General features: G+C 48.1%; 1 protein-coding gene across 3 annotated transcripts in view; it reads left to right on the forward strand.

Moving 5' to 3' along the window:
* The window catches only part of INPP5B (inositol polyphosphate-5-phosphatase B), a 738,051-nt gene that overhangs the window by 536,359 nt on the left and 179,399 nt on the right, over nucleotides 1–22,293 (forward strand). For all 3 annotated transcript variants that reach the window (XM_069223977.1, XM_069223978.1, XM_069223979.1), the window contains one exon: nucleotides 16,136–16,371. In XM_069223977.1, the coding sequence (XP_069080078.1) occupies nucleotides 16,136–16,371 (236 nt within the window). The remainder of the gene's footprint in view (nucleotides 1–16,135; nucleotides 16,372–22,293) is intronic.

The following is a 22,293-nucleotide window of genomic DNA, read 5'->3' on the forward strand; positions in this document are numbered from 1 at the left end:
AGTGAGTCTTGATGGGCCAGATGGATGGGCCCGTGGCTGGATTGGTAAAGGGCAGAGAGCTCCAGTCCGACTCAGACGCCAGCAAGGTGGAGGTGGAGTACTGGTTTGGGCTGGTATCATCAAAGATGAGCTTGTGGGGCCTTTTCGGGTTGAGGATGGAGTCAAGCTCAACTCCCAGTCCTACTGCCAGTTCCTGGAAGACACCTTCTTCAAGCAGTGGTACAGGAAGAAGTCTGCATCCTTCAAGAAAAACATGATTTTCATGCAGGGCAATGCTCCATCACACGCGTCCAAGTACTCCACAGCGTGGCTGGCAAGAAAGGGTATAAAAGAAGGAAATCTAATGACATGGCCTCCTTGTTCACCTGATCTGAACCCCATTGAGAACCTGTGGTCCATCATCAAATGTGAGATTTACAAGGAGGGAAAACAGTACACCTCTCTGAACAGTGTCTGGGAGGCTGTGGTTGCTGCTGCACGCAATGTTGATGGTGAACAGATCAAAACACTGACAGAATCCATGGATGGCAGGCTTTTGAGTGTCCTTGCAAAGAAAGGTGGCTATATTGGTCACTGATTTGTTTTTGTTTTGTTTTTGAATGTCAGGAATGTATATTTGTGCATGTTGAGATGTTATATTGGTTTCACTGGTAATAATAAATAATTGAAATGGGTATATATTTGTTTTTTGTTAAGTTGCCTAATAATTATGCACAGTAATAGTCACCTGCACACACAGATATCCCCCTAACATAGCTAAAACTAAAAACAAACTAAAAACTACTTCCAAAAATATTCAGCTTTGATATTAATGAGTTTTTTGGGTTCATTGAGAACATGGTTGTTGTTCAATAATAAAAATAATCCTCAAAAATACAACTTGCCTAATAATTCTGCACTCCCTGTATGAATAACGCACCCTTTGCCTCATACCTACCCTTCCATGGGATCAGACTTCCTGGAATATCCACCTGAGGAGCTACTGCATTCCCTAAAGGATCCATGACCCCTGCCTGTCCTCTTTGTGAGGTAAAGATGGCACTAAAACAGTTTTGATCCTGCCACTGTCCTCTCCTTGACATCTGTCCCCTTTAGGAACCTGTAGGAGGCTGGCCTGGCTTGTAGTGGGTACCAAGGGGTACTTACTCTCTGTACCAGGTCCAGTTATCCCTTATTAGTGTAGAAGAGGTGTTTCTAGCAGCTTAGGCTGATAGAAGGTAGCTATAGCAGAGAAGCTTTGGCTGAACTAGGAGACAGGCAAAGCTCCTACTATACCACTGGTGTCATATGCACAATATCATAAGAAAACACAAGACACAGATATACTAAAAATAAAGGTACTTTATTTTTATGACAATATGCCAAAAGTATCTCAGCGAGTACCCTCAGTATGAGGATGCCAAATATACACAAGATATATGTACACAATACCAAAAATATGCAGTAATAGCAAAAGGAAGTAATGCAAGCAATGTAAAGTTACAGTAGATTGCAATAGGAGCACATAGGTATAGGGGCAACACAAACCATATACTGCAAAAATGGAATGCGAACCACAAATGGACCCCAAACCTATGTGAGGTTGTAGAGGGTCGCTGGGACTGTAAGAAAACAGTGAGGGTTAGAAAAATAGTCCACCCCAAGACCCTGAAAAGTAGGTGTAAAGTGCACCTATAACCCCCAGAGAGCACAGAAGTCGTGATAGGGGGTTTCTGCAAGAAAGACCAACACCAGCATAGCAACCAAAGTGGATTTCCGGACCTGAGTACCTGTGGAACAAGGGCACCAAGTCCAAGAGTCGCGACAATGTTGAGAGTGGGCAGATGCCCAGGAATGCCAGCTGAGGGTGCAAAGAAGCTGCCACCGGATGGTAGAAGCTGTGGATTCTGCAAGAACGAAGAGGGCTAGGAACTTCCCCTTTGGAGGATGGATGCCCCACGTCGTGAAGAAGCTTGCAGAGGTGTTCCCACGCAGAAAGACTGCAAACAAGCCTTGCTAGCTGCAAGGGTCGTGGTTAGGGTTTTTGGATGCTGCTGTGGCCCAGGAGGGACCAGGGTGTCGCCACTTGGATGAGGAGACAGAGGGGGCACCCAGTCAGGGAGCTCTCACAGAAGCAGGCAGCACCCGCAGAAGTACCAGAACAGGCACATAGAAGAGGAGTGAACCGGAGTCCACGCGAAGTCACAAAAGGGAGTCCCACGACGCCGGAGGACAACTCAGAAGGTTGTGCACTGCAGGTTAGAGTGTCGGGGACCCAGGCTTGGCTGTGCACGAAGGAAATCCTGGAAGAGTGCACAGGAGCCGGAGTAGCTGCAAAACATGCGGTTCCCAGCAATGCAGTCTAGCGTGGGGAGGCAAGGACTTACCTCCACCAAACTTGGACTGAAGAGTCACCTGACTGTGGGAGTCACTTGGACAAAGTTGCTGAGTTCCAGGGACCACGCTCGTCGTGCTGAGAGGGTACCCAGAGGACCGGTGATGCAGTCTTTTGTTGCCTGCGGTTGCAGGGGGAAGATTCCGTCGTCCCACGGGAGATTTCTTCAGAGCTCCTGGTGCAGAAAGGAGGCAGGCTACCCCCAGAACATGCACCACCAGGAAACAGGTGAGAAAGCGGCAGGATCAGCGATACAAGGTTGCAGTAGCCGTCTTTGCTACTTTGTTGCAGTTTTGCAGGCGTCCTGAGCAGTCAGCGGTCGATCCTTTGGCAGAAGGTGAAGAGAGAGATGCAGAGGAACTCTGGTGAGCTCTTGCATTCGGTATCTGAAGAATTCCCCAAAGCAGAGACCCTAAATAGCCAGAAAAGGAGGTTTGGCTACCTAGGAAGGAGGATAGGCTAGCAACACAGGTAAGAGCCTATCAGAAGGAGTCTCTGACGTCACCTGATGGCACTGGCCACTCAGAGCAGTCCAGTGTGCCAGCAACACCTCTGTTTCCAAGATGGCAGAGGTCTGGAGCACACTGGAGGAGCTCTGGGCACCTCCCCTGGGAGGTGCAGGTCAGGGATTGGTCACTCCCCTTTCCTTTGTCCAGTTTCGCGCCAGAGCAGGGCTGGAGGATCCCTGAACTGGTGTAGACTGGCTTATGCAGAGATGGGCACCATCTGTACCCATCAAAGCATTTCCAGGGGCTGGGGGAGGCTACTCCTCCCAGCCCTGGCACCTTTTTCCAAAGGGAGAGGGTGTAACACCCTCTCTCTGAGGAAGTCCTTTGTTCTGCCTTCCTGGGCCAAGCCTGTCTGGACCCCAGGAGGGCAGAAACCTGTCTGAGGGGTTGGCAGCAGCAGCAGCTGCAGTGAAACCCCGGGAAAGGTTTTACTGCAGAATGGCATTGGGGTGACAATTCCATGATCTTAGGCATGTTACATGGCCATGTTCGGAGTTACCATTGTGACGCTATACATAGATAGTGACCTATGTATAGTGCACACGTGTAATGGTGTCCCCGCACTCACAAAGTCCGGGGAATTTGCCCTGAACAATGTGGGGGCACCTTGGCTAGTGCCAGGGTGCCCACAGACTAAGTAACTTAACACCCAACCTTCACCAGGTGAAGGTTAGACATATAGGTAACTTATAAGTTACTTAAGTGCAGTGGTAAATGGCTGTGAAATAACGTGGACGTTATTTCACTCAGGCTGCAGTGGCAGGCCTGTGTAAGAATTGTCAGAGCTCCCTATGGGTGGCAAAAGAAATGCTGCAGCCCATAGGGATCTCCTGGAACCCCAATACCCTGGGTACCTCAGTACCATATACTAGGGAATTATAAGGGTGTTCCAGTATGCCAATGTGAATTGGTGAAAATGGTCACTAGCCTGTTAGTGACAATTTGGAAAGCAGAGAGAGCATAACCACTGAGGTTCTGGTTAGCAGAGCCTCAGTGAGACAGTTAGGCATCACACAGGGAACATATACATATAGGCCACAAACTTATGGGCACTGTGGTCCTGGCTAGCAGGGTCCCAGTGACACATAACAAACATACTGACAACATAGGGTTTTCACTATGAGCACTGGGCCCTGGCTAGCAGGATCCCAGTGAGACAGTGAAAACACCCTGTCATATACTCACAAACAGGCCAAAAGTGGGGGTAACAAGGCTAGAAAGAGGCTTCTTTCTCACAGAACCTTAATTGGGAACGTGACTAGAAAAGCACCCTCTTCTTCTCTCAGCCCCTTCAATAACCTTGTGGTTGAAAATATTTCTTATGAGTGCCTGTGCCTTATTGGGTTCTCCCACATAGTCGGGGACTTCACCTCTCAGGCACAGGTCTAGGCCTCTTCACACGTGCTAGATTAGCATGATGCCAGGGCCAATGTAAAATTGAGGATTCCAAATAAACATGCAGTTGGGCACACAGCAGGATAATAGGCCCATCCCCCTTGCACAGGACATTCCTATAGGAACAGTTGGATAAAAGTGAGTTGGACAAATAAGGGCAGGGTTTGCCATGTCTGATCTCCAGCTGTTTTGATGTGTTACAGGGTATTTGCAATGAGGGCATTGCTAGAGTATTGGTTGATGCCAAATTGGAACAGACTCTTTAAAGGATAAAAGAAAGCTGCATGGCCATGTCTTACTTTAAAACAAATACAATATTTGGCTTCTGAGAGCATGTGAGAAAATATAATTTCCCCGGATGCTTATGATGCAGCAACTAACAGTGGAATTCTTGTGGGCAGATGAGAGAGATGAATGTCCCTGACGATGGACTGAAATAGCACTGGAGTCACTCTTGCATTTTTGTCTCTTGCCGTTTATATAGCCAGTTAAGAAAAGTCTATTTAAAGTCTTCCTCAGTGAAAGGAGAATCCAAAGAGTAGGGAAGGAAGTATACCGAAACGGACAATCATCTCAGCAGTGGCAGAGATGGTGTGGCAGAAGAAAAATGTGTTTCAGAAGGATCTTTTACTGTAGTAAAGCATAGACATGATAATCTATCCTCAGCAAGTACTATGGATGAATTCTTTAGCAATTCTGGATTTTGTACTTAATTGCAGAGAACAATTATTAGTAACCACAATATCTTCTTAGCACTCAGCTTCACTTTCAGAAGTATATACAGCAACTCAAGCAGATTTGTCATGATGATAGATAGGGGAGTTTCCAAGGAACGAGTCAGTAATAATAGTGATACCACTATTCACCTGGCACCATTGCCAGACCTCTTTAGTTCACCCTCTAGTCTGTAGGGTGACAGAATCAAACTCTGCCTGCCTTATTGGCACTTCATTACATTAGAAACTGGTACCAGAGGCAGAGAGAAGGCTGGGTTGTTACTCCTGTTAATTTCTGTTCCCAATGAGTAATAGTGGACTAAGTCCAGTTCTGAGCCTCAACTTCAAGTAGGATAATTTCAGAATGTTGATGATTGCTGAGATTCTGCAGGCCTTATGCTCCTGAGGACTGGATGGTGTCCCTCACCTGCAGGGTGTGTACTTTTGTGTACCGGTCATGCACATCCACAGGAAATACCTCTGCTTTGCGGTGGAGCCAGGCCACTTCCAATATACTGTGCTACCTTTCAGACCTAGATTGTTTCTTGAGGTCATAACAAAGATCATACCGGTGGTTGTGGCACAGCTTTGTAGCTAACTAGACTACAGACTGCTGAAGGTAGGTTCGCTTCAGCTGGTTTGGGCCATCTACACACATGGTGTCATTGCTGTCCACCGTGGTGTTTTCCATTGATAAGCCCAAATCCCGTCTTTGGCAGGTGCATAGGATGCTCTTTATAGGGGGCATTCTGCCCACAGTTGCCCTGAAGGCTTTCCTAGCTCTGCAGTGAGTCCTAGGTGCTCAGAATGTGATCCTGATGTTTTCGGCAAGATCTACTGTTCCATTCTAATGGTTTCAAGGCTTCTTGGTGTTGGCTTCCTGTATCTTGCTGGGGCCTCCCACCTGTTGGTGTATGTAGGTCCTTCAGTGGTTTTCCTTGCCATGCCCCCTACAGAGCTTTCTGTAGTCCCAATTGCGTCGTCTCTTGGATTAGGGGTGAAAGGGGTCACCTGGACATGGTGCAGATCAGAGATTGGAAATAGAGCAATGCCACCACCTAAATCTTGTAGATTAGCAAGTTGTCTAGCTGGCCCTAAAGGCTTTTCTGCCTTTCATTAGGGGCACATTACAACCACCAGGTGGTTCAGCAGCAAAGAGGACAGAATGGGGTCATGCCCTTTCACTGGAGGGCTTGAAGCTTTGGCGATAGATGGTACTTCACAGGATTTCCCAGGTGGTCAGTCGCCTAGCAGGATTTTTATAGGAACCACACTGCTTTACACGTGTTAAATTGCGCAGAAGATCTTAGGGAAGGGTAAGATATTCAGTACACTGTTATTGAAAGGGGGGTTAGTTGTGGTAGACTTTGTGTTTGAAGGAAATCTAAAGAATGTAGAAGAATGTCCCTGACAATGGACCGAAATAGCACTGGACTCACTCTTGCAATTTTTTTCTCTTGCAGTTTATATAGCCAGGTAAGAAATGTCTATTTAAGGCATTCCTCAGTGAGAGGAGAATCCAGAATGAGGAAGGAAGTTTACCAAAACAGACCACTATCTCAGCAGTGGCAGAGATGGCTTGGCAACAGAAAAGTTGTGTTTCAGAAGGATATTTTACTGTAGTAAAAATGTAGAAGGCAAGGGACAAAAAAAGAGAGGGTAAGTTAGAAGAGACCTGATGCTACAGACGCAGGTCCCCTGGACTTTCGTTGCTCATTTATTCAAGTTAATAATGATATTTTGAAATAGGTAATTCTACAGGAAGAACATTAGCATAGAACAAATGTTGATCTCCGCACCCCCTTCCCACAGATTCATCGAAACACTTCTCGTTCATACAGCTATGATGCTACTTATCATAAAGTGGATATTCTCCATTATAACAGTCTGCAGCCTTCAAGCCACACCAGAAGCCATTTGGTCAGTCTCCCAATATGTCTCAGGTAGTCCTGACATCAGACAGCGTCCAGAGTTCCATTCAGCTGACGACTAGGCATGACAAGCGAAGTGCCTTCTGTAGGAAGCTGGCCTGGTGTGTGGTGAGCACCCATGATGTTATCACCTTATACCAGGTATCCCTTGTTAGTGAACTATTAGTGAGGTGTAGGCAGTGTCTAGGAAGCCAAAGCTCTCTAGAGGTTGCTGTGGATGAGCAGCTAAGACTTAGCTAGGAGACATGCAAAGCTTATGCAATTCCATTATAGTCATGTAGCACAAGCACACACGAAAGAACCACACAGTGTTACAAAAATAAAGTTACTTTATTATGGTAACACAAATACTAGAATACCAAATAGGCAGTGCCCCAACTGAAGGTAAGTAAACACACTATTATATACACATTAGCAATCAGTAAAGTGCATAGAAAGCAACAAGCATTGGTAAAAGTAAACAGTGAAGGCCCTAGGAGAGGGCTAAACCATATATTAAAAAAGTAGAATGTGAAAGATAGCCCCCCACCCAAGGAAGTGAAATCAGTAGAAGAGAGCTGGAGGAACTAGGAACCCCAAGAGGTGAGTACCAGAGTGACCCCCAGTGACCAGGAGAGCAGAGGTAAGTAACTGGTTTTCCCTAAAACCAACAGTAGGACTTTGGAAAAGTATTATGCAAGACCCAAACAAGACTGGAATGTGGATCCTGGTAGAAGAGGACCTGCAAAGGAAGGTGGCCGAGTCTAGTTTGTGTTGGAGTGTCTAGTTGTGGCAGGAGCCATTGCCCACCCTTCTGTGGATGCAGGACCAGGTCGACAGTGGACGAAGAAGGCCGTAAGTGCAGCACCAGAGATGAAGAAGAGTCCCAGGAGTGATGCAAGTGGTGTCCTACGACGGTGGTCAAGATGCAGTCGGGCAGTGTTGCGGGAAAACCACCAACAAGCCTTGGCAAATGCAAGAGATGGAAAATAAGTTTTGCAAAGCTCAAGAGGACCAGCAAGGTCCAGGGATTCGACCCCAAAAAGAGGGAGTCCGGAGTGACCCTCAGCAGTTGGGAGAGTCACAAGAAGAGGAGGCAGCCCCCACAGGCAACCCACTGGCAGCAGGCACATGAGTCGCAGTGAAGCCCACTCAGCACACCTGAAGAGGAGTCCACATCACTGGAGCAGCAGGCAGGAGGCTGTGCTTTGCAGGAAATGCAGGGAACTGGGGCCACACAGAGCCTGAAAATCCCTTGAAGGAGGAGCAAACAAGCGTTGGTAGCTGCAAGAGTTGCGGTGCATAGGGTACTGTCCTGCAAGGCGATGCAAGGGCTTACCGCCTCCCAAGTTGGACAGCTGGTAGAGAGGACGAAGGGGACTGCTCCAGACCACCACCTGTAATGCAGGATCCATGCAGTTCCGGGGAGAGCAGATCCGCAAGCCGGTTGTCGTTACAGTTGGTGCCTGCAGATGCAGGGCAGTGACACCTTCACTCCAAGGTAGATCCCTTACTACTTCTTGTGCAGGCTGAAGACTCGCTGCCCTGAAAGGATACACAGCCGGGCAAATGTTGCAGTTGCTGGAAAGAGCCGGAGAAACAATATTGCAGACCTGAGTCGTTGCTGAGGTTTCACATTGTCGGTTCCTGGAGGATCTAGTTGCAGTCCCAGCGGCCAGAAGATGAATTAAACAATACAGAGGAGTCCTGCTGGAATCTTGCACATCGAGTCTGATGACCCACCAAAGAGGGAGACTCTAAATAGCCCAGGAAGGGGAATTGGTCACCTACCAGGGTGACCACTTATTAGGAGGAGGTTGTGATGTCACCTACCTGACCTGGCCACTCAGATGCTCCCAGGGGCCTCTGTCCGCCTTGGATTCAAGATGGCAGAATCAAGTGGCCACCTGGAGGAGCTCTGGGCACCACCTCTAGGTTGGTGAAGGACAGGGGAGTGGTCACACCCTTTTCCTTTGTCTAGTTTTGCGCCAGAGCAAGGACCAGGGATCCCCAGAGTGGTGCAGACCGGTTTATGCAGGGAGGGCACCAAATGTGCCCTTCAAAGCATACGGGTGGCTTGGGGAGGCTACCCCTCCCAAACCCTGTAACACCTATTTCCAAGGGAGAGGATGTTACCTCCTTCGCCCACAGGAAATCCTTTGTTCTGCCTTCCTCTGCCTGAACTGGTCAAGCAGCAGGAGGGCAGAAACCTGTGTGAGGGGTGGCAGCAGCGCAGGATGCCTGGAAATCCCTGGACTGGTAGGAGCAATGCTGGGGGTCCTCTAAGGAGCCCCCAGAGTGCATGGAATCATACAACCAATACTGACAACAGTATTGGGGTATAATTCAACATTTTTCATACCAAACGTACCCAGGTTTGGAGCTACCATTATGTAGCTGGACACAGGTAGTGAGTGACCTGTAGGAAAATGCCACTATTGGCATGGTTACCCCCCACTTTTTGCCTAGTGTTGATGGCAACTTTGAAAAGTGTGCTGGGACCCTGCTAACCAGGCCCCAGCACCAGTGTTCTTCCCCTGAAACTGTACCTTTGTTTCCACAATTGGCACAGCCCTGGCACACAGTTAAGCCCCTTGTGAAAGGTACCCATGGTTCCAAGGGCCCTTTGACCATGGAAGGTCTCTCAGGGCTGCAGCATGTATTATGCCACCCTAGGAGACCGGACCCCTCACTCAGCACATGCACACTGCCTTGCAGCTTGTGTGTGCTGGTGGGGAGAAAAAGACAAAGTCGACATGGCACCCCTCTCAGGGTGCCATGCCCACCAACCACTGCCTGTGGCATAGGCAAGTCACCCCTCTAGCAGGCCTTACAGCCCTAAGGCACGGTGCACTATACCACAGGTGAGGGCATAGCTGCATGAGCAATATGCCCCTACAGTGTCTAAGCCCATTCTTAGACCTTGTAAGTGCAGTGTAGCCATATTGAGTATATGGTCTGGGAGTTTGTCATTACGAACTCCGCAACTCCATGTTTTCACTGAATACTGGGAAGTTTGGTATCAAACTTCTCAGCACAATAAACCCACACTGATGCCAGCGTGGGATTTATTGAAAAATGCACACAGAGGGCATCTTAGAGACGCCCCCTGTATGTTAGCCAGACTGCTAGTGTAGGACTGACCGGTCTGTGCCAGCCTGCCACTTTTAGACAAGTTTCTGACCATATGGGGTGAGTGCCTTTGTGCACTCTGTGGCCAGAAACAAAGCCTGTCCTGCGTGGAGGTGCTTCACACCTCCTCTCTACAGGAACTGTAACACCTGGGGTGAGCCTCAAAGACTACATCCTCGGGTTATAGTGCCCCACAGTACTCCAGTTAGTTGAGATGCCTGCCCCTGGCCAAAGCCCCACTTTTGGCGGCAAGTCTGGCAGGAAAAATAGGGGAAACAGGGAGGAGTGCCCACCCGAGTCAGGACCACACCTAAGGTGTCCAGAGCTGAGGTGACCCCCTCCCTGCAGAATCCTCCATCTTGGTTTGGAGGACAGGGACCAAAAGGGATGGGAATGTGCCCCCCCCCCCCAAAGGGAGTGGGCACAAGGAAGGTGTAGCCACCCTCAGGGACAGTAGCCATTGGCTACTGCCTTCTGACCCCTAAAACACCCCCTAAATTTAGGATTTAAGGGCCTCCCTGAACCCAGTTCACCAGATTTCTGGTGACCTACAAGAAGAAGAAGGACTGCTAAGCTGAAACCCCCAGCTGAGAAGAAGGAAGACGACAACTGCTTTGGCCCCAGCCCTACCGGCGTGTCTCCTGCTTCAAAGAACCTGCAAAAAGACCAGCGATGCATCCAGCGGGACCAGCGACTCGTGCCAACTCCAAAGCACTGCCCTGCACCCAAAGAGGACCAAGAACTCCTGAGGACAGCGGCTGTGTCTAAAGAAACTAATAACTAAGGACACTCACCTCACTCCAGATGCAGGAGTCTTGACCCCTGTGCACCCAACGTTCACAGTCCGTGTCCTGGTGGTCCACCCAGCAAGAGAGGGTCTCCAGGCGATTGTGAGCAAGTGCCTACCCTGGGTTGACCTCTCCACCCCTCCACGACTATGCCTGCAGAGGGAATGCCGAGGAACCCCCTTGACCGCGAAGCTCCAGACGAAGATCTCCAACGCCTAAGAACACACTGTACCCTCAGGCCTTGGAGAAACCAACTCCCAGTGCCTCATCGTTCAGCAGGCGGCCCTCCTCCCTGCCGGAACGGTGGTGTTCCCGAGACACCCACCTGGACCTCACCTGCAGCATCTGAATGACCCCCAGGATCTCCTCATAGACCAGCATTGAAACATGACATCCTGTTTGCACCCTGCACCTTGCCGTCCCTGTGCTGCTGAGGTGTGTGTTTGGTGCCTGCTTGTGGCCCCTCCAGCGCTCTTCTGATCCTCCCTGGTCTGCCCTCCGAGCCGCAGTTACTTACCTAAAGGCAGGCCTGATTCCAAGTACCCCCTGTTTCCATAGGAGCCCACCTTAAATTTGCTCAACTTAGACCTCCGCACCCGGCCGGCCCCTTGTTGCTGGTGGTGGGTGTTTGGGGTTAACTTGAACCCCAACCGGTGGTTTCAGATACTGAAACTAAGTGTTTTACTTACCAGTAAACCGACCTAACATTTATTCTACCCAGGAACTATTCTGAAAATTGTACCGTGTCCACTTTTAAAACAGATTATTGCCAATGATTCAAAAACTGTATTACTTACCTATTTCAAAGAAACTACTGTTGATACCTGTGTGAAATACAAAACGTTAAAGGTACTTACCTGCAACTTTAATCTTGTGGTTCTAAAAATAAATGAAGATGTTATATTTTTGCTATATAAAAACCATTGTTCTGATGGATAAAACTACCTGTGGATTCCTCACCATATGAATTCTCCCAATGCACCAGCATTCTACGGAAATGTTCTTCCTAGCTCCTCACGTCGACGAGGACGTCACAATTGCACGGCTCTCCACGCGACTCCGTCTGACGTCATCGGAGCCATAAGAAGTCCTCGCCGGTGTGCTGCCATCAGTTCCCTTTTTTCTGCGCCTTCGACGCGAATGGTTTTTTCCTACTTCTCTGTAGTTACTGTTTTGAGGGAATTGTTTTAGAGCGCTACAATGTCTCCACCTCAAAAATTGGGATGGAAGCCTTGTAGTGAGTGCGGGGGTCACATGTCGGTGACGGATCCGCATGAAAATTGCCTTTGGTGCCTGAGCTCGGATCACAAAGTGGAGGGGTGCGTGTCCTCCCAGCGGATGAACCCAAAGGCTTTGAAAGAAAGAGGCAAAGCTTTTCTTGGCAAAAGTTAAGAAAAAGCAGAGAGGTCGCCGAAGATCAAAGGCAAGGGACACTTCATCGCATAGATCCTCGAGATCTCATAAGAAGCGATGCCAATGACATGAATCACCACGTCGTTCGTCCCGAGATCGGTCCCGGTCTCCTCTGAGACGGTGCTACACGGCATGGGAGGTCAGCCCTACAGTGTCTCCTCAGCCTCAGAGTCCACAGGCTTCTCCGGCGCCGACTTTAATTGAGATCTCCGAGTCCTCAGCAAGCCCAATGGCTAATTTTTCTCCTTCATCCACTCATGATCAGGAGTTGGGTGTACAAGAATCCGATCCATGCCAGCCACCTCAAGTGGAGCAAGGGTTTCCTGCCTTCCCGGCTCCGGGAACTGATCCATCTGCATTCCTCAATGCTATGTTTAGCACATTGAACATATTGAACATAGCTGTGGCTCCCTCTGGTGCACCTGCTGGTCCCACAGGTCCGTTGGCATTCACGCTGGGGTTGCCGGCGACGTACAAGCAGGCCCCGTTTGTACCCTTTCTTCCATATGAAGATACTGGTTCGACGCCAATGGCGTCGCCACCTGTACCCCAAATGATGGTGCCAACGGAGTCGATACCGGCGCCAGATGGATCCCGATAGGGTGTGGATTCGCCTCCCTCTCCACCTCCGCCAGCGCTACCTTCTACTTTGAAGCCGGCATCCTTGACATTGGTTTACTCTGTCAATGCCGTGCTTGGAGTCCAGACTGAGATCGAGAAGGAGGGCCTTGAGGCTCTTGAAGGAGCAAGAGTATTGAGTCCCCTTTTAAAACAGATTATTGCCAATAATTCAAAAATTGTATTACTTACCTAATTCAAACAAAGTACTGTTGATACCTGTGTGAAGTACGAAACTTTTAACGTACTTACCTGCAACTTGAATCTTGTGGTTCTAAAAATAAATTAAGAAAATATATTTTTGCTATATAAAAACCATTGGTCTGGAGTTAGGTCATTGAGTGTGTGCTTCATCTATTTTCTGTGTGTGTACAACAAATGCTTTGCACTACCCTCTGATAAGCCTAACTGCTTGACCACTCTACCACAAAAGAGAGCATTAGTATTATCTACTTTAGCCTCTGTTAAGCCTCTGGGTAACCCCTGGACTTTGTGCACACTATATCTCACGTTGATATAGTATATACAGAGCCAGCTTCCTACATGACCTGTGTCCAGCACACTGGTAAAATGGCTTCCCAGCACTTACGAAGTTGAGTGCAATGGGTCTGGAGTTTGTAGGGGCACCTCTGCTCTCTTATGGGTGGCACAATACATGTTGCAGTGCATGGAGAACCCTTGGTGCCCCAATGCCCTGGATACCTAAGTACCATATACTTGGGACTTATATGGGGGCACCAGTATGCCAATTGCGGGGTGTGCAAAGTCCAAAGCAACCAAATTTAGAGGGAGAGAGCACAATCACTGGGGTCCTGGTTAGCAGGATTCCAGTGAAAACAGTCAAAGCATAGTGACAGCAGGCAAAAAGTGGGGGTAACCATGCCAAAAAAGGGTACTTTCCTACACCTTCTAACACGTCTGACATTTGTGACTGAATATTTATTGTCCTATGTTGAATCATCAAACGGTCCCTGATGTTTGCAGGTTCGATCCTACTGCTCTGCCATCTGTTAGATGGTCCAGCATGTCTCCCACTTCCTTGGTAATTCCGTGCTCGTCCCTTGGTGGACACCTCCCAAGTTCTGCCATCAAGTTCCAGCTGCTCCCAGACCTCCTCTGTGGTTGAAAAAAATTAGCTCTTCTTTCGTGCAGTACTTTGAGCTTGACAGAGAAACCTGTAGCAGGTATTTCAGACCCATGGCCTTCAGTTTTTGTTTTGCTGCTGTGAAAGCTTTATGAATGTTTGCTGCAACAGGGGTGGGAGGGCAAGACCTCCCGGTCTATATTATCATTGAGCCCTGATGCAGCAGCGCCCCAAGGGTCCCACCTAGTGTTGTTTAAGGGCACTTAAGTGCCAGAGTGAAAGCCAGCAGCAGGGTCACGGGCTGCAGCCCCATCCCAATGTTGTTATCGGTGTCCTCGTGGCTCTCCAAAGGCTCCAACCAAAGCTCTTCTACCTCCAGTAGTGCGGCTGTTCCTTTCTCCTCGCTCTTCAAGCCTCCATGTTGAGGGGCCCCATCCTCTCCCCTGTGGCGCTCACACTGAGGGATGAGAGGCACAGTGCACTTGGTCACCTGTCTGTGCCCCACTCACTGCAAGCCTCCACCTAACACCTCCATCACTAGGGCCGATAGCCCCCTGTCTCTGCTGCTTCTCGCTCCTCAAGCCTCCATCCTCAGGGGCGCCAACCTTTCCCCTGTGGTGCTCACACAGAGGAGGGAGAGGCACAGTGCTTTTATTTATCTCTAGCACTAGGGCCGATTGCCCTCTGACTCCTCTGATGGCTTCAGGTGGAAGGTGGCCTGAGGATTTTGAAGGTGGCAACTCGTTGGAGCACAAGCCCATGAGCCCACACCAAAGGGTCTCACCATCCTCAGACCAGTAGGCAGAGGATTAGTGGGAAGTAAGGCAATTGCCCATCTGCTCTCCCTCCGCCCACCCTTTCACCCCCACTACATCCAGCAGGCTTCCTACTAACGTGATTGTAGACTTTGTGCTTAAAGAAAATGTAAGTGACTTGGAAGGCAAGTGATAACAAAATAATGGTCTTAAATGTGAAGCTACTCACAAGTCCTGGAGGTGTGCTTATAGGAACTTGTGAAAAGATGTGTAATGCACAACTCTATGAACTATGGGCCAGATGTAGGAAACTCGCAAATTGCAAGTCGCAATTTGGGATGCAGAAAGGTGTCTCAGACACCTTCTGCGAGTCGCTATGGGGTCGCAAAGACCCACCTCATTAATATTAATGAGGTGGGTCGCAATTTGTGACCCCATAGCGACTCAGGGCACTCACGGGGATGGAGGCCTGCTGGGAACAGCAGACCTCCATGTCCGTGACTGCTTTTAAATAAAGCAGTTTTTTTTTCAAAGTGCAACCCGTTTTCCTTAAAACCTTTTGTTTCGGTATTTTTCAGGGCAGGTAGTGGTCCATTGGACCACTGCCTGCTCTGAAAAATTATTTTTGGGTCCAGTCACAAAGGGGAAGGGGTCCCATGGGGACCCCTTCCCGTTTGCGAGTGGGTTACCATCCACTTTAAGTGGATGGTAACTTCGAGTCCATTTGCAGGTCCACTTCCGCTGTTGCAAATGGAATTGCATACCACTGTGACTCGCAAATAGGAAGGGAACACCCCTTCCTATTTGCGACTCTGAAATGCATTTTGCGAGTCGGTTCCGACTCGCAAAATGCATTTCTACATAGCGACGACGCATTTGCGACTCGCAAACGGCGATTTTCGCCGTTTGCGAGTCGCAAAGTCGTTGCTACATCTGGCCCTAAATCACTAGTAGACATGAATAAACCAGATGAGAGTGCTAGAAAGAGAGCAATCAAACGTTTAAGCCAACATAGAAGTTTTAATAGCCTGGACGTCAATTACATAGGTAAGACCTGTATCAGAAGAGTTCGATGTGACTGTGATGTATGAATGAGTAACCTTATGTAGACTTGTACATCCAAGTGAGACACATAATTCTGAAATCAATTTTAGGTCTGACATGGAGAAAACGAAGAATTTTGATGAAGAGGATACTGGCTCATATTTTAGCCCACAAACTAGATGCTTGTTTTGCACTCTTTGGAGGCATTGCAGTTGCTAAACTTGTAGGCCAGAATGCAGTGTGTTTATATAATCCATTTGAATGCTGATCCCACACCACCTTTTTTCTGTGTCTCTCTCACCTTCTCACTTCCTTCGCCCCTTGTATACTTTTTCTTATACATCTTTCCAACAGCAGTACTGTTTGTTAATAGTAACATTGTTGATTGCTCTTCCAGGTTCTGAAACTGTAATTGAACTGGAGTTGTTTGTTAACAAGTCCACGGCTACTCTGCTCAATTCAGGACAAGATGCTATTGAAGATATTTTAGTTTTGCATCTTGATGGAGGGAAGGACTTTTTCCTGTCTGTGTCAGGAAGCTATTTACCTAGTTGTTTTGGGGCCTCCATCCAGACATTGTGTTATATGAAAGAACCTATCCGAGATATGCCAGCCGCAAAAATACGAGAACTGGTGAGTTACCGTTCTACATGCATAGATTTATTTTAATTTTCTTTTGCAGAATGAGCCAACATAACTAAGTTAAAAGATTTGTCTCAGGAAAATAATATCTGATAAATAATGTAATTTTCGGTTGTCTTTCTACCTCTACAGAACTTTCTTTATCTTTGTGTACAGTATATAGGATGCCCTAAATAGAGGGGGAATTCATATTGTTTAACTTCTTACCTGATGCAGATTCTCTGTCATTGTTTACATTACTTTTTTAACCACCAGCTCCGAAAAATTGTGAGTGTGACCTGGTTTTCAGCAGCTCAATGTGTGCCCTTTATAAACATCCCTCCTCTAACATCACACCAAGCTGTTAACCGCCTAGTTCTAGAAATACACCAATACATTATGCATCTTGATAAGCTGTCCACAAATATGTCTCCAGAAGGACCACAACCATTGGGATCACCTATTTTATGAGCGCACACAAATATTTGCTGTCTTACTTTAGCACTGCCACAGTCTCAGATGTGTGGAAACACATATCTACTTTATTGAACAAAAATCTACTTCTATTAAAACTGTAGCAGGAGGAACAACTCTGGTAAGTATAGAGAAACGTGAACTAAATTATAAGTTTAGTTAGGGACTTTGTACTACAAATGACTATCATAACCACTTTTTTCAACTCTAATTTCTCTTAGTTTCTACAATAATCCCATTGACATTTCTACCAAAGTATCTGACTGTGGTTAGGACTGATCTGTATTGGAAGCTGCCACTTCTTCAGAGGAAATTGTGTCCTCTTTAAAGGTGGTGGGATGGCCCAGCTGAAATGCAAAAAATAATCCTGGTTAATCTTTGCTATATCCTCTATGAAAGGAGTTAAATTAGGATATTAACATTTTCAGATCATCCTTGCCTATGGGAGGTGATGACTTGACAAGGAAAAAAAGGTAATTTGCTCTACCCTCAGGGACCCACTACTGACAATCTACAACCTACTTTGGTAGCCAGGGATGACTGTTCTTAGCGTGCAGAGTTAAGTTTAGCAGATTAGGTTTAATTTTAGTTTAAGGAGTCCAGTGAAGTGGTACCATATGTTGCATGTTTTCTGCAAGATGGACAGTCAGATTTTATAGTCAGTCTTTGTTAGTGGAAGTGCTAGAGGAAGATGGAGTTTTTGTCGACTGGCATGTTGGAAATGGCCAGGGTATGTACTGTTAGTTTCCTATATTCATCATTGACATCCTCAAAAGTGGGCTGCAAAGGGACTCTTCTATCTGTTAAGTAGCAAGTTCTAGTAGTTGGGATGGGCCCCATTTGATTCATTAGTTATTAGTAAAACAATTTTCTTTTAGTAGTGTAGTTCCTGTATTGGGGTCAGAAGCTTGGGTGGGATGTAGGTTTGGAGGAGGAATGTGAGTGGAGGTGCATCCAAGAACTTGATGTCTTTGAGCTGCGGTCTTTTTTGAGCTGGTATGAGGCTGAGTATGTCACTTCAGTTTTCTCAGTGATGACCATTCAGATATTATGGGTAGTATATTTCCATGTATTTGAAATTAATATTTGTGAATGCTAGCGTCAAATACATTAATCAAACTGCAACAATTTTCCCAGTACCTAAAACACAAATCTTTTATAGGACACACCCCTCATCTAAAATGACTACATGAATCTTGGTAGGAAACTAGGTGGTCTTGTATACTTTTCCTTCTACACCTCATCAGCCAGAGAAGCCTGGATACAGTTAAGCAGAACTAGAGTAGATGCTTAATATCACAATGTCCTGCCTGGAACTGGTTAATGTAGTTGCCCAGTGTACAGGTAGCAATATTGGTTGCGTAGTGATTTACGTGAGATTGTCTGATTATTTGCAACTAAACACCAATGATGCATTGTTATAGTACTGGATACGTCCTCCTCGAAAGTTAAACTCGAGTTACACTATATGGGATTTCTGTAGAATGTTTGCAAGGAATCAGAATTAGAACTTCATGAACAGATTATACAATGTGTTTAGTAAAGAACAGTAAGTATATAGGACACTGTCTGATCACTCTTGAATATGTCACTGATTAATGAGGTGGATGCTCTGACAACTAGACCTACATGTGTTTGCAAGGTTTTAAGACAATGGCCCTCATTATGACTTTCCAAAGCCACAGGCGCTGTGTCTTGAGGGGAGAGGGTGTCTGGAGGGGTTTGAGGGAGGGGGGTGTTGTTGCAGGAGGTGGGGGGGGGGGGAGGTTCTTCTAGTGCTTGCAGAGGGGCAGGGGGAGTCGTCTACTGGTGACAGGGAAGGAGTTCCCCGTCACCGGTAGACCTTCCGAAATGGTTTTGGTGGCGGTGCCACAGCCGTGGAAACCATGTCAGAAGGCCGGCTCCTAATACCGCTGGCGATCTTCTGTGGACCGCCGGGTTGGAGATGATCATCTTCAGCCCGGTGGTTCAGACCGCCATGGCGGTATGAGTGGAGATTTGGTGGCCTGGCAGAGGCCAACCCGCCACACTCATAATGTGGCGATCTTCACCTCCAGCCTGTTGGCGTTGGGACCGCCACATTTACGCCGCCAGGGTCAAAATGACCCCCACAGTAAGTGAGGACATAGACTTATTATTTTAAGTTAGCATTTCATATTACTTGAGTTTCTTCTGGCACAGCTGCATCCAGAGGATGCAATTAGACTATCTTCTCAAAAGGGTATACATAGGGGAACATCGCTAATGCCAGTATTAACAAACACTGTTTGGAGTGAGAGACATCCTACTAAACCCTTACAAAGCTAGGCAAAAGAGTGTCTCCCCCACCAGCAATGAAATAATTAATTGAACTGGTATCAGGCTGGTGAAAGTCAAACATTTAATAGGTGGTGTCCTATGTGTTCTTGGAGGCGGGGCAGGAGCCCTTTAAAACTCGTTCGCGCTCCCGCCGTCGCGGGAAGCGCTGTGTGTTCTTGGAGGCGGGGCAGGAGCCCTTTAAAACTCGTTCACGCTCCCGCCGTCGCGGGAAGCGCTGTGTGTTCTTGGAGGCGGGGCAGGTGCCCTTTAAAACTCGTTCGCGCTCCCGCAGCGCGGGACGCGCACGGGCGGAGCCCGGGCGAAGCCCGGGCCAAGGGCGGGCCCGTCCTGCGCCCGTCAGCGGCTGACAGAGGCTGACAGAGGCTGGGCTGGGCCACTCCCCTAACATCTATCTCCCAAGAAGGCCATATTGTACTCAGTCCCTTTTGTTATTTCCTACTCTGTCTCCCCAGTCAGCTGCTCCATTTAATCTGACAACTTATCATTTAACCTTGCACCTACACTAACACCAGATGGGCAAAAGGAAAGCAATAGAGGCAGGGGCCGGGGCAGTACTAAAAGCCAAGCGAAAAAGGCATAAGCATGCAGCTAGCAACTGCGTTATGGATAGAATCGACTCTCTCCTGGGCGAATGCAACGGAATACTAACTAGCCCCCAGGGTAACATTTCTATTGCAACTGGGGAGGGGCCCACTTCAACTAGCAGGAAGGAAGGTTCCATGAAAATCGCTGAGATTTTCGTGAAACGTGGGCAACAAGTTACTGACACTACAGGGGTGGGTGAAAATAGGAACGTTATCACCCATGCGGCCCCCTCCCTAGCAGAAGACCTACCACTTGCCACCAACGATTCCATCCAGCTCAGTAACCGCTTCAATCCCCTAACCAACCTCCCTGAATCACGCGACGACATCAACCCAGACACCCTGGCAGATGGGCCAGCAGCAACCAACACGCACTCTCCTCATGTAACCCCACAGCATATCGAATACATACAAGCTCTAAGGAAGGAAGTCACAGAACTCAAGCATATGGTTAACTCATTACTTGCAATAGTAAAACAGCTAACCCACGCAAATAACACGACCACCAGTAACCTTGCCCAAAATCCAATCCTATCAGGCATCACAACAAACTCGCCCAACTCCTCTGCTTCTAGCCACGCTGGCCCTCACCCTACCAAAGAAAAGACCATGAACTCCCACCAGACTCCCCTCTTCCACAATTTAGGCATAGGAAATTCACTAGACATCTATCATAATACCCTCAAACCCATGAGCAACACCGCCTCAAAATACTCTACACAACCAGCCACTGACCAGTCCCATTTAGGTAATATAGTTCTAATGGTTAACGTTCCCAAGTTAACCACATTGGCGCGCAAGGAAGGGGTAGACTCTATCAAAAACAAGGCAATCCACTGGATTCGCCATGTTAGAGGCTGCCGATCCATAATACGTGAGGACCTAATTACCGTAGTACGACGGCCAGACCCGGGAACTCACTTTGATATCCTAAAACTGACACTCAAGAACAGGACCATGGCGAACAATCTGGTGGCCCTAGACGCAAGAACAAGCCCACCTGCACACTCACGCATCCAGTTTAAACAGCCCAGGTCACCTACGCTCCACGAGGAATGCCCGAGTTACCACCCGGCAGAAAACCTATCCCCTCTTGGTAAACATGATTGACTCACAGCCCCACCTAAAATCTATGCAGGCAAACCTTGCAACCTTCCAACATCTATCACCCCCAGATCCTCCTTTTACCCCACCACTGTCTGTCCATGTATTCACCCCCCTACCCATGACACCGCGACCATTTCCGGCTCACCGAGCAATCATGACAACGATGCTCCACCCATCTTGCCGGCACATTGCCCACCAAACCTAGAGCTGCTGTCTAGGTCCGCAAGCATCTCCTTGATCAGGACCAGGCCTGTTCCAACAGAGGAACATCACCAACCACCACAAGCCTCACGGGCAAACATTGGTATCAACCCATCTCTGCTCCCTCAGCCACATCTGCCAAACCAACCCCCGACAGCCAACTTCACAAACCCCGGGCATTTAGGCAGGACAACTCAGTCACAATCTGGGGTACGACTTGTCTCATGGAACGTGGCAGGTCTGAAATCTATTCTTCCCCTTCCATCCTTCTCCTCATTTATTGACGAACATGACATATGTCTCCTACAGGAAACATGGTCACTCGACCCACTCTTCCGAACAGGCTACTCAAATTTCCACATCCCCGCTGTGGCCAGCACGAGAGGCAGGCCCTCAGGGGGTCTGACCATCTGGATCAAAACATCGCTTAGCTGCCATATATCACAGCTACCTACCGCCTCTCCCGACCTGTTAGGCCTTCGTCTATCCTTTGGGCCTGACTCTGTGGTGAACATCTTTAATATCTACGCTCGAGGGGTCAGGGGGGGGGGTCAAGTCTCCAAAACCCTCTGCGCCCTCGTAGCCCTCTTACAAAATTATCCCCGCCATCATAAAACCATTGTGGCTGGGGACTTCAACGTCACATTCGAACCCCTTGACTGGGACGATCTCAGGTCCACCCGCGAGGAAGATCAAGCCTGGTCTATCCCCGCCCTGTCAATTCCACCCATCAAAAGGTGGACGTCGGTTGCCATTCAGGTTAAATCATTGACCATGGAGTTTGGACTCAGGGCGCTAAATGGCAGAACTAATTCAGACACCAACGGTAGTCACACATACAACAAAACGAACCACACCAGCAGAATCGATTATTGCCTATTCGATATAAGATTATGGCCTCTAGTCATCGATATGACAATCATCGAAAGGACCGAAAGTGATCACAACCCTCTCTCTGTCCACACATTAGCCCTAGGTAACCTCCCAGCCACGTCTAACCCCGCAGCAGTAGCACCCGAGGGTATTAACCTGGCCAACAACAAAAGACACCTAAAATGGGTCAATATTGTGGCCCGGCCCGCACTCATCAATGCTGCCAACAACACCCTAAAATCCACACTAAGGGACCTAGAGGCGGGTTCTGCAACACCCCACCAGGAAATTAGCTCAATCCACACCTCCTGCTTTAGGGATATCGCAGCCCACTTCTCAGCACCCCCAGCCCACGACGACAAACGACCCAAAGCCA

This window comes from Pleurodeles waltl, chromosome 3_1 (assembly GCF_031143425.1).
Source record: "Pleurodeles waltl isolate 20211129_DDA chromosome 3_1, aPleWal1.hap1.20221129, whole genome shotgun sequence".
In the NCBI taxonomy this organism is placed as follows: Eukaryota; Metazoa; Chordata; class Amphibia; order Caudata; family Salamandridae; genus Pleurodeles; species Pleurodeles waltl.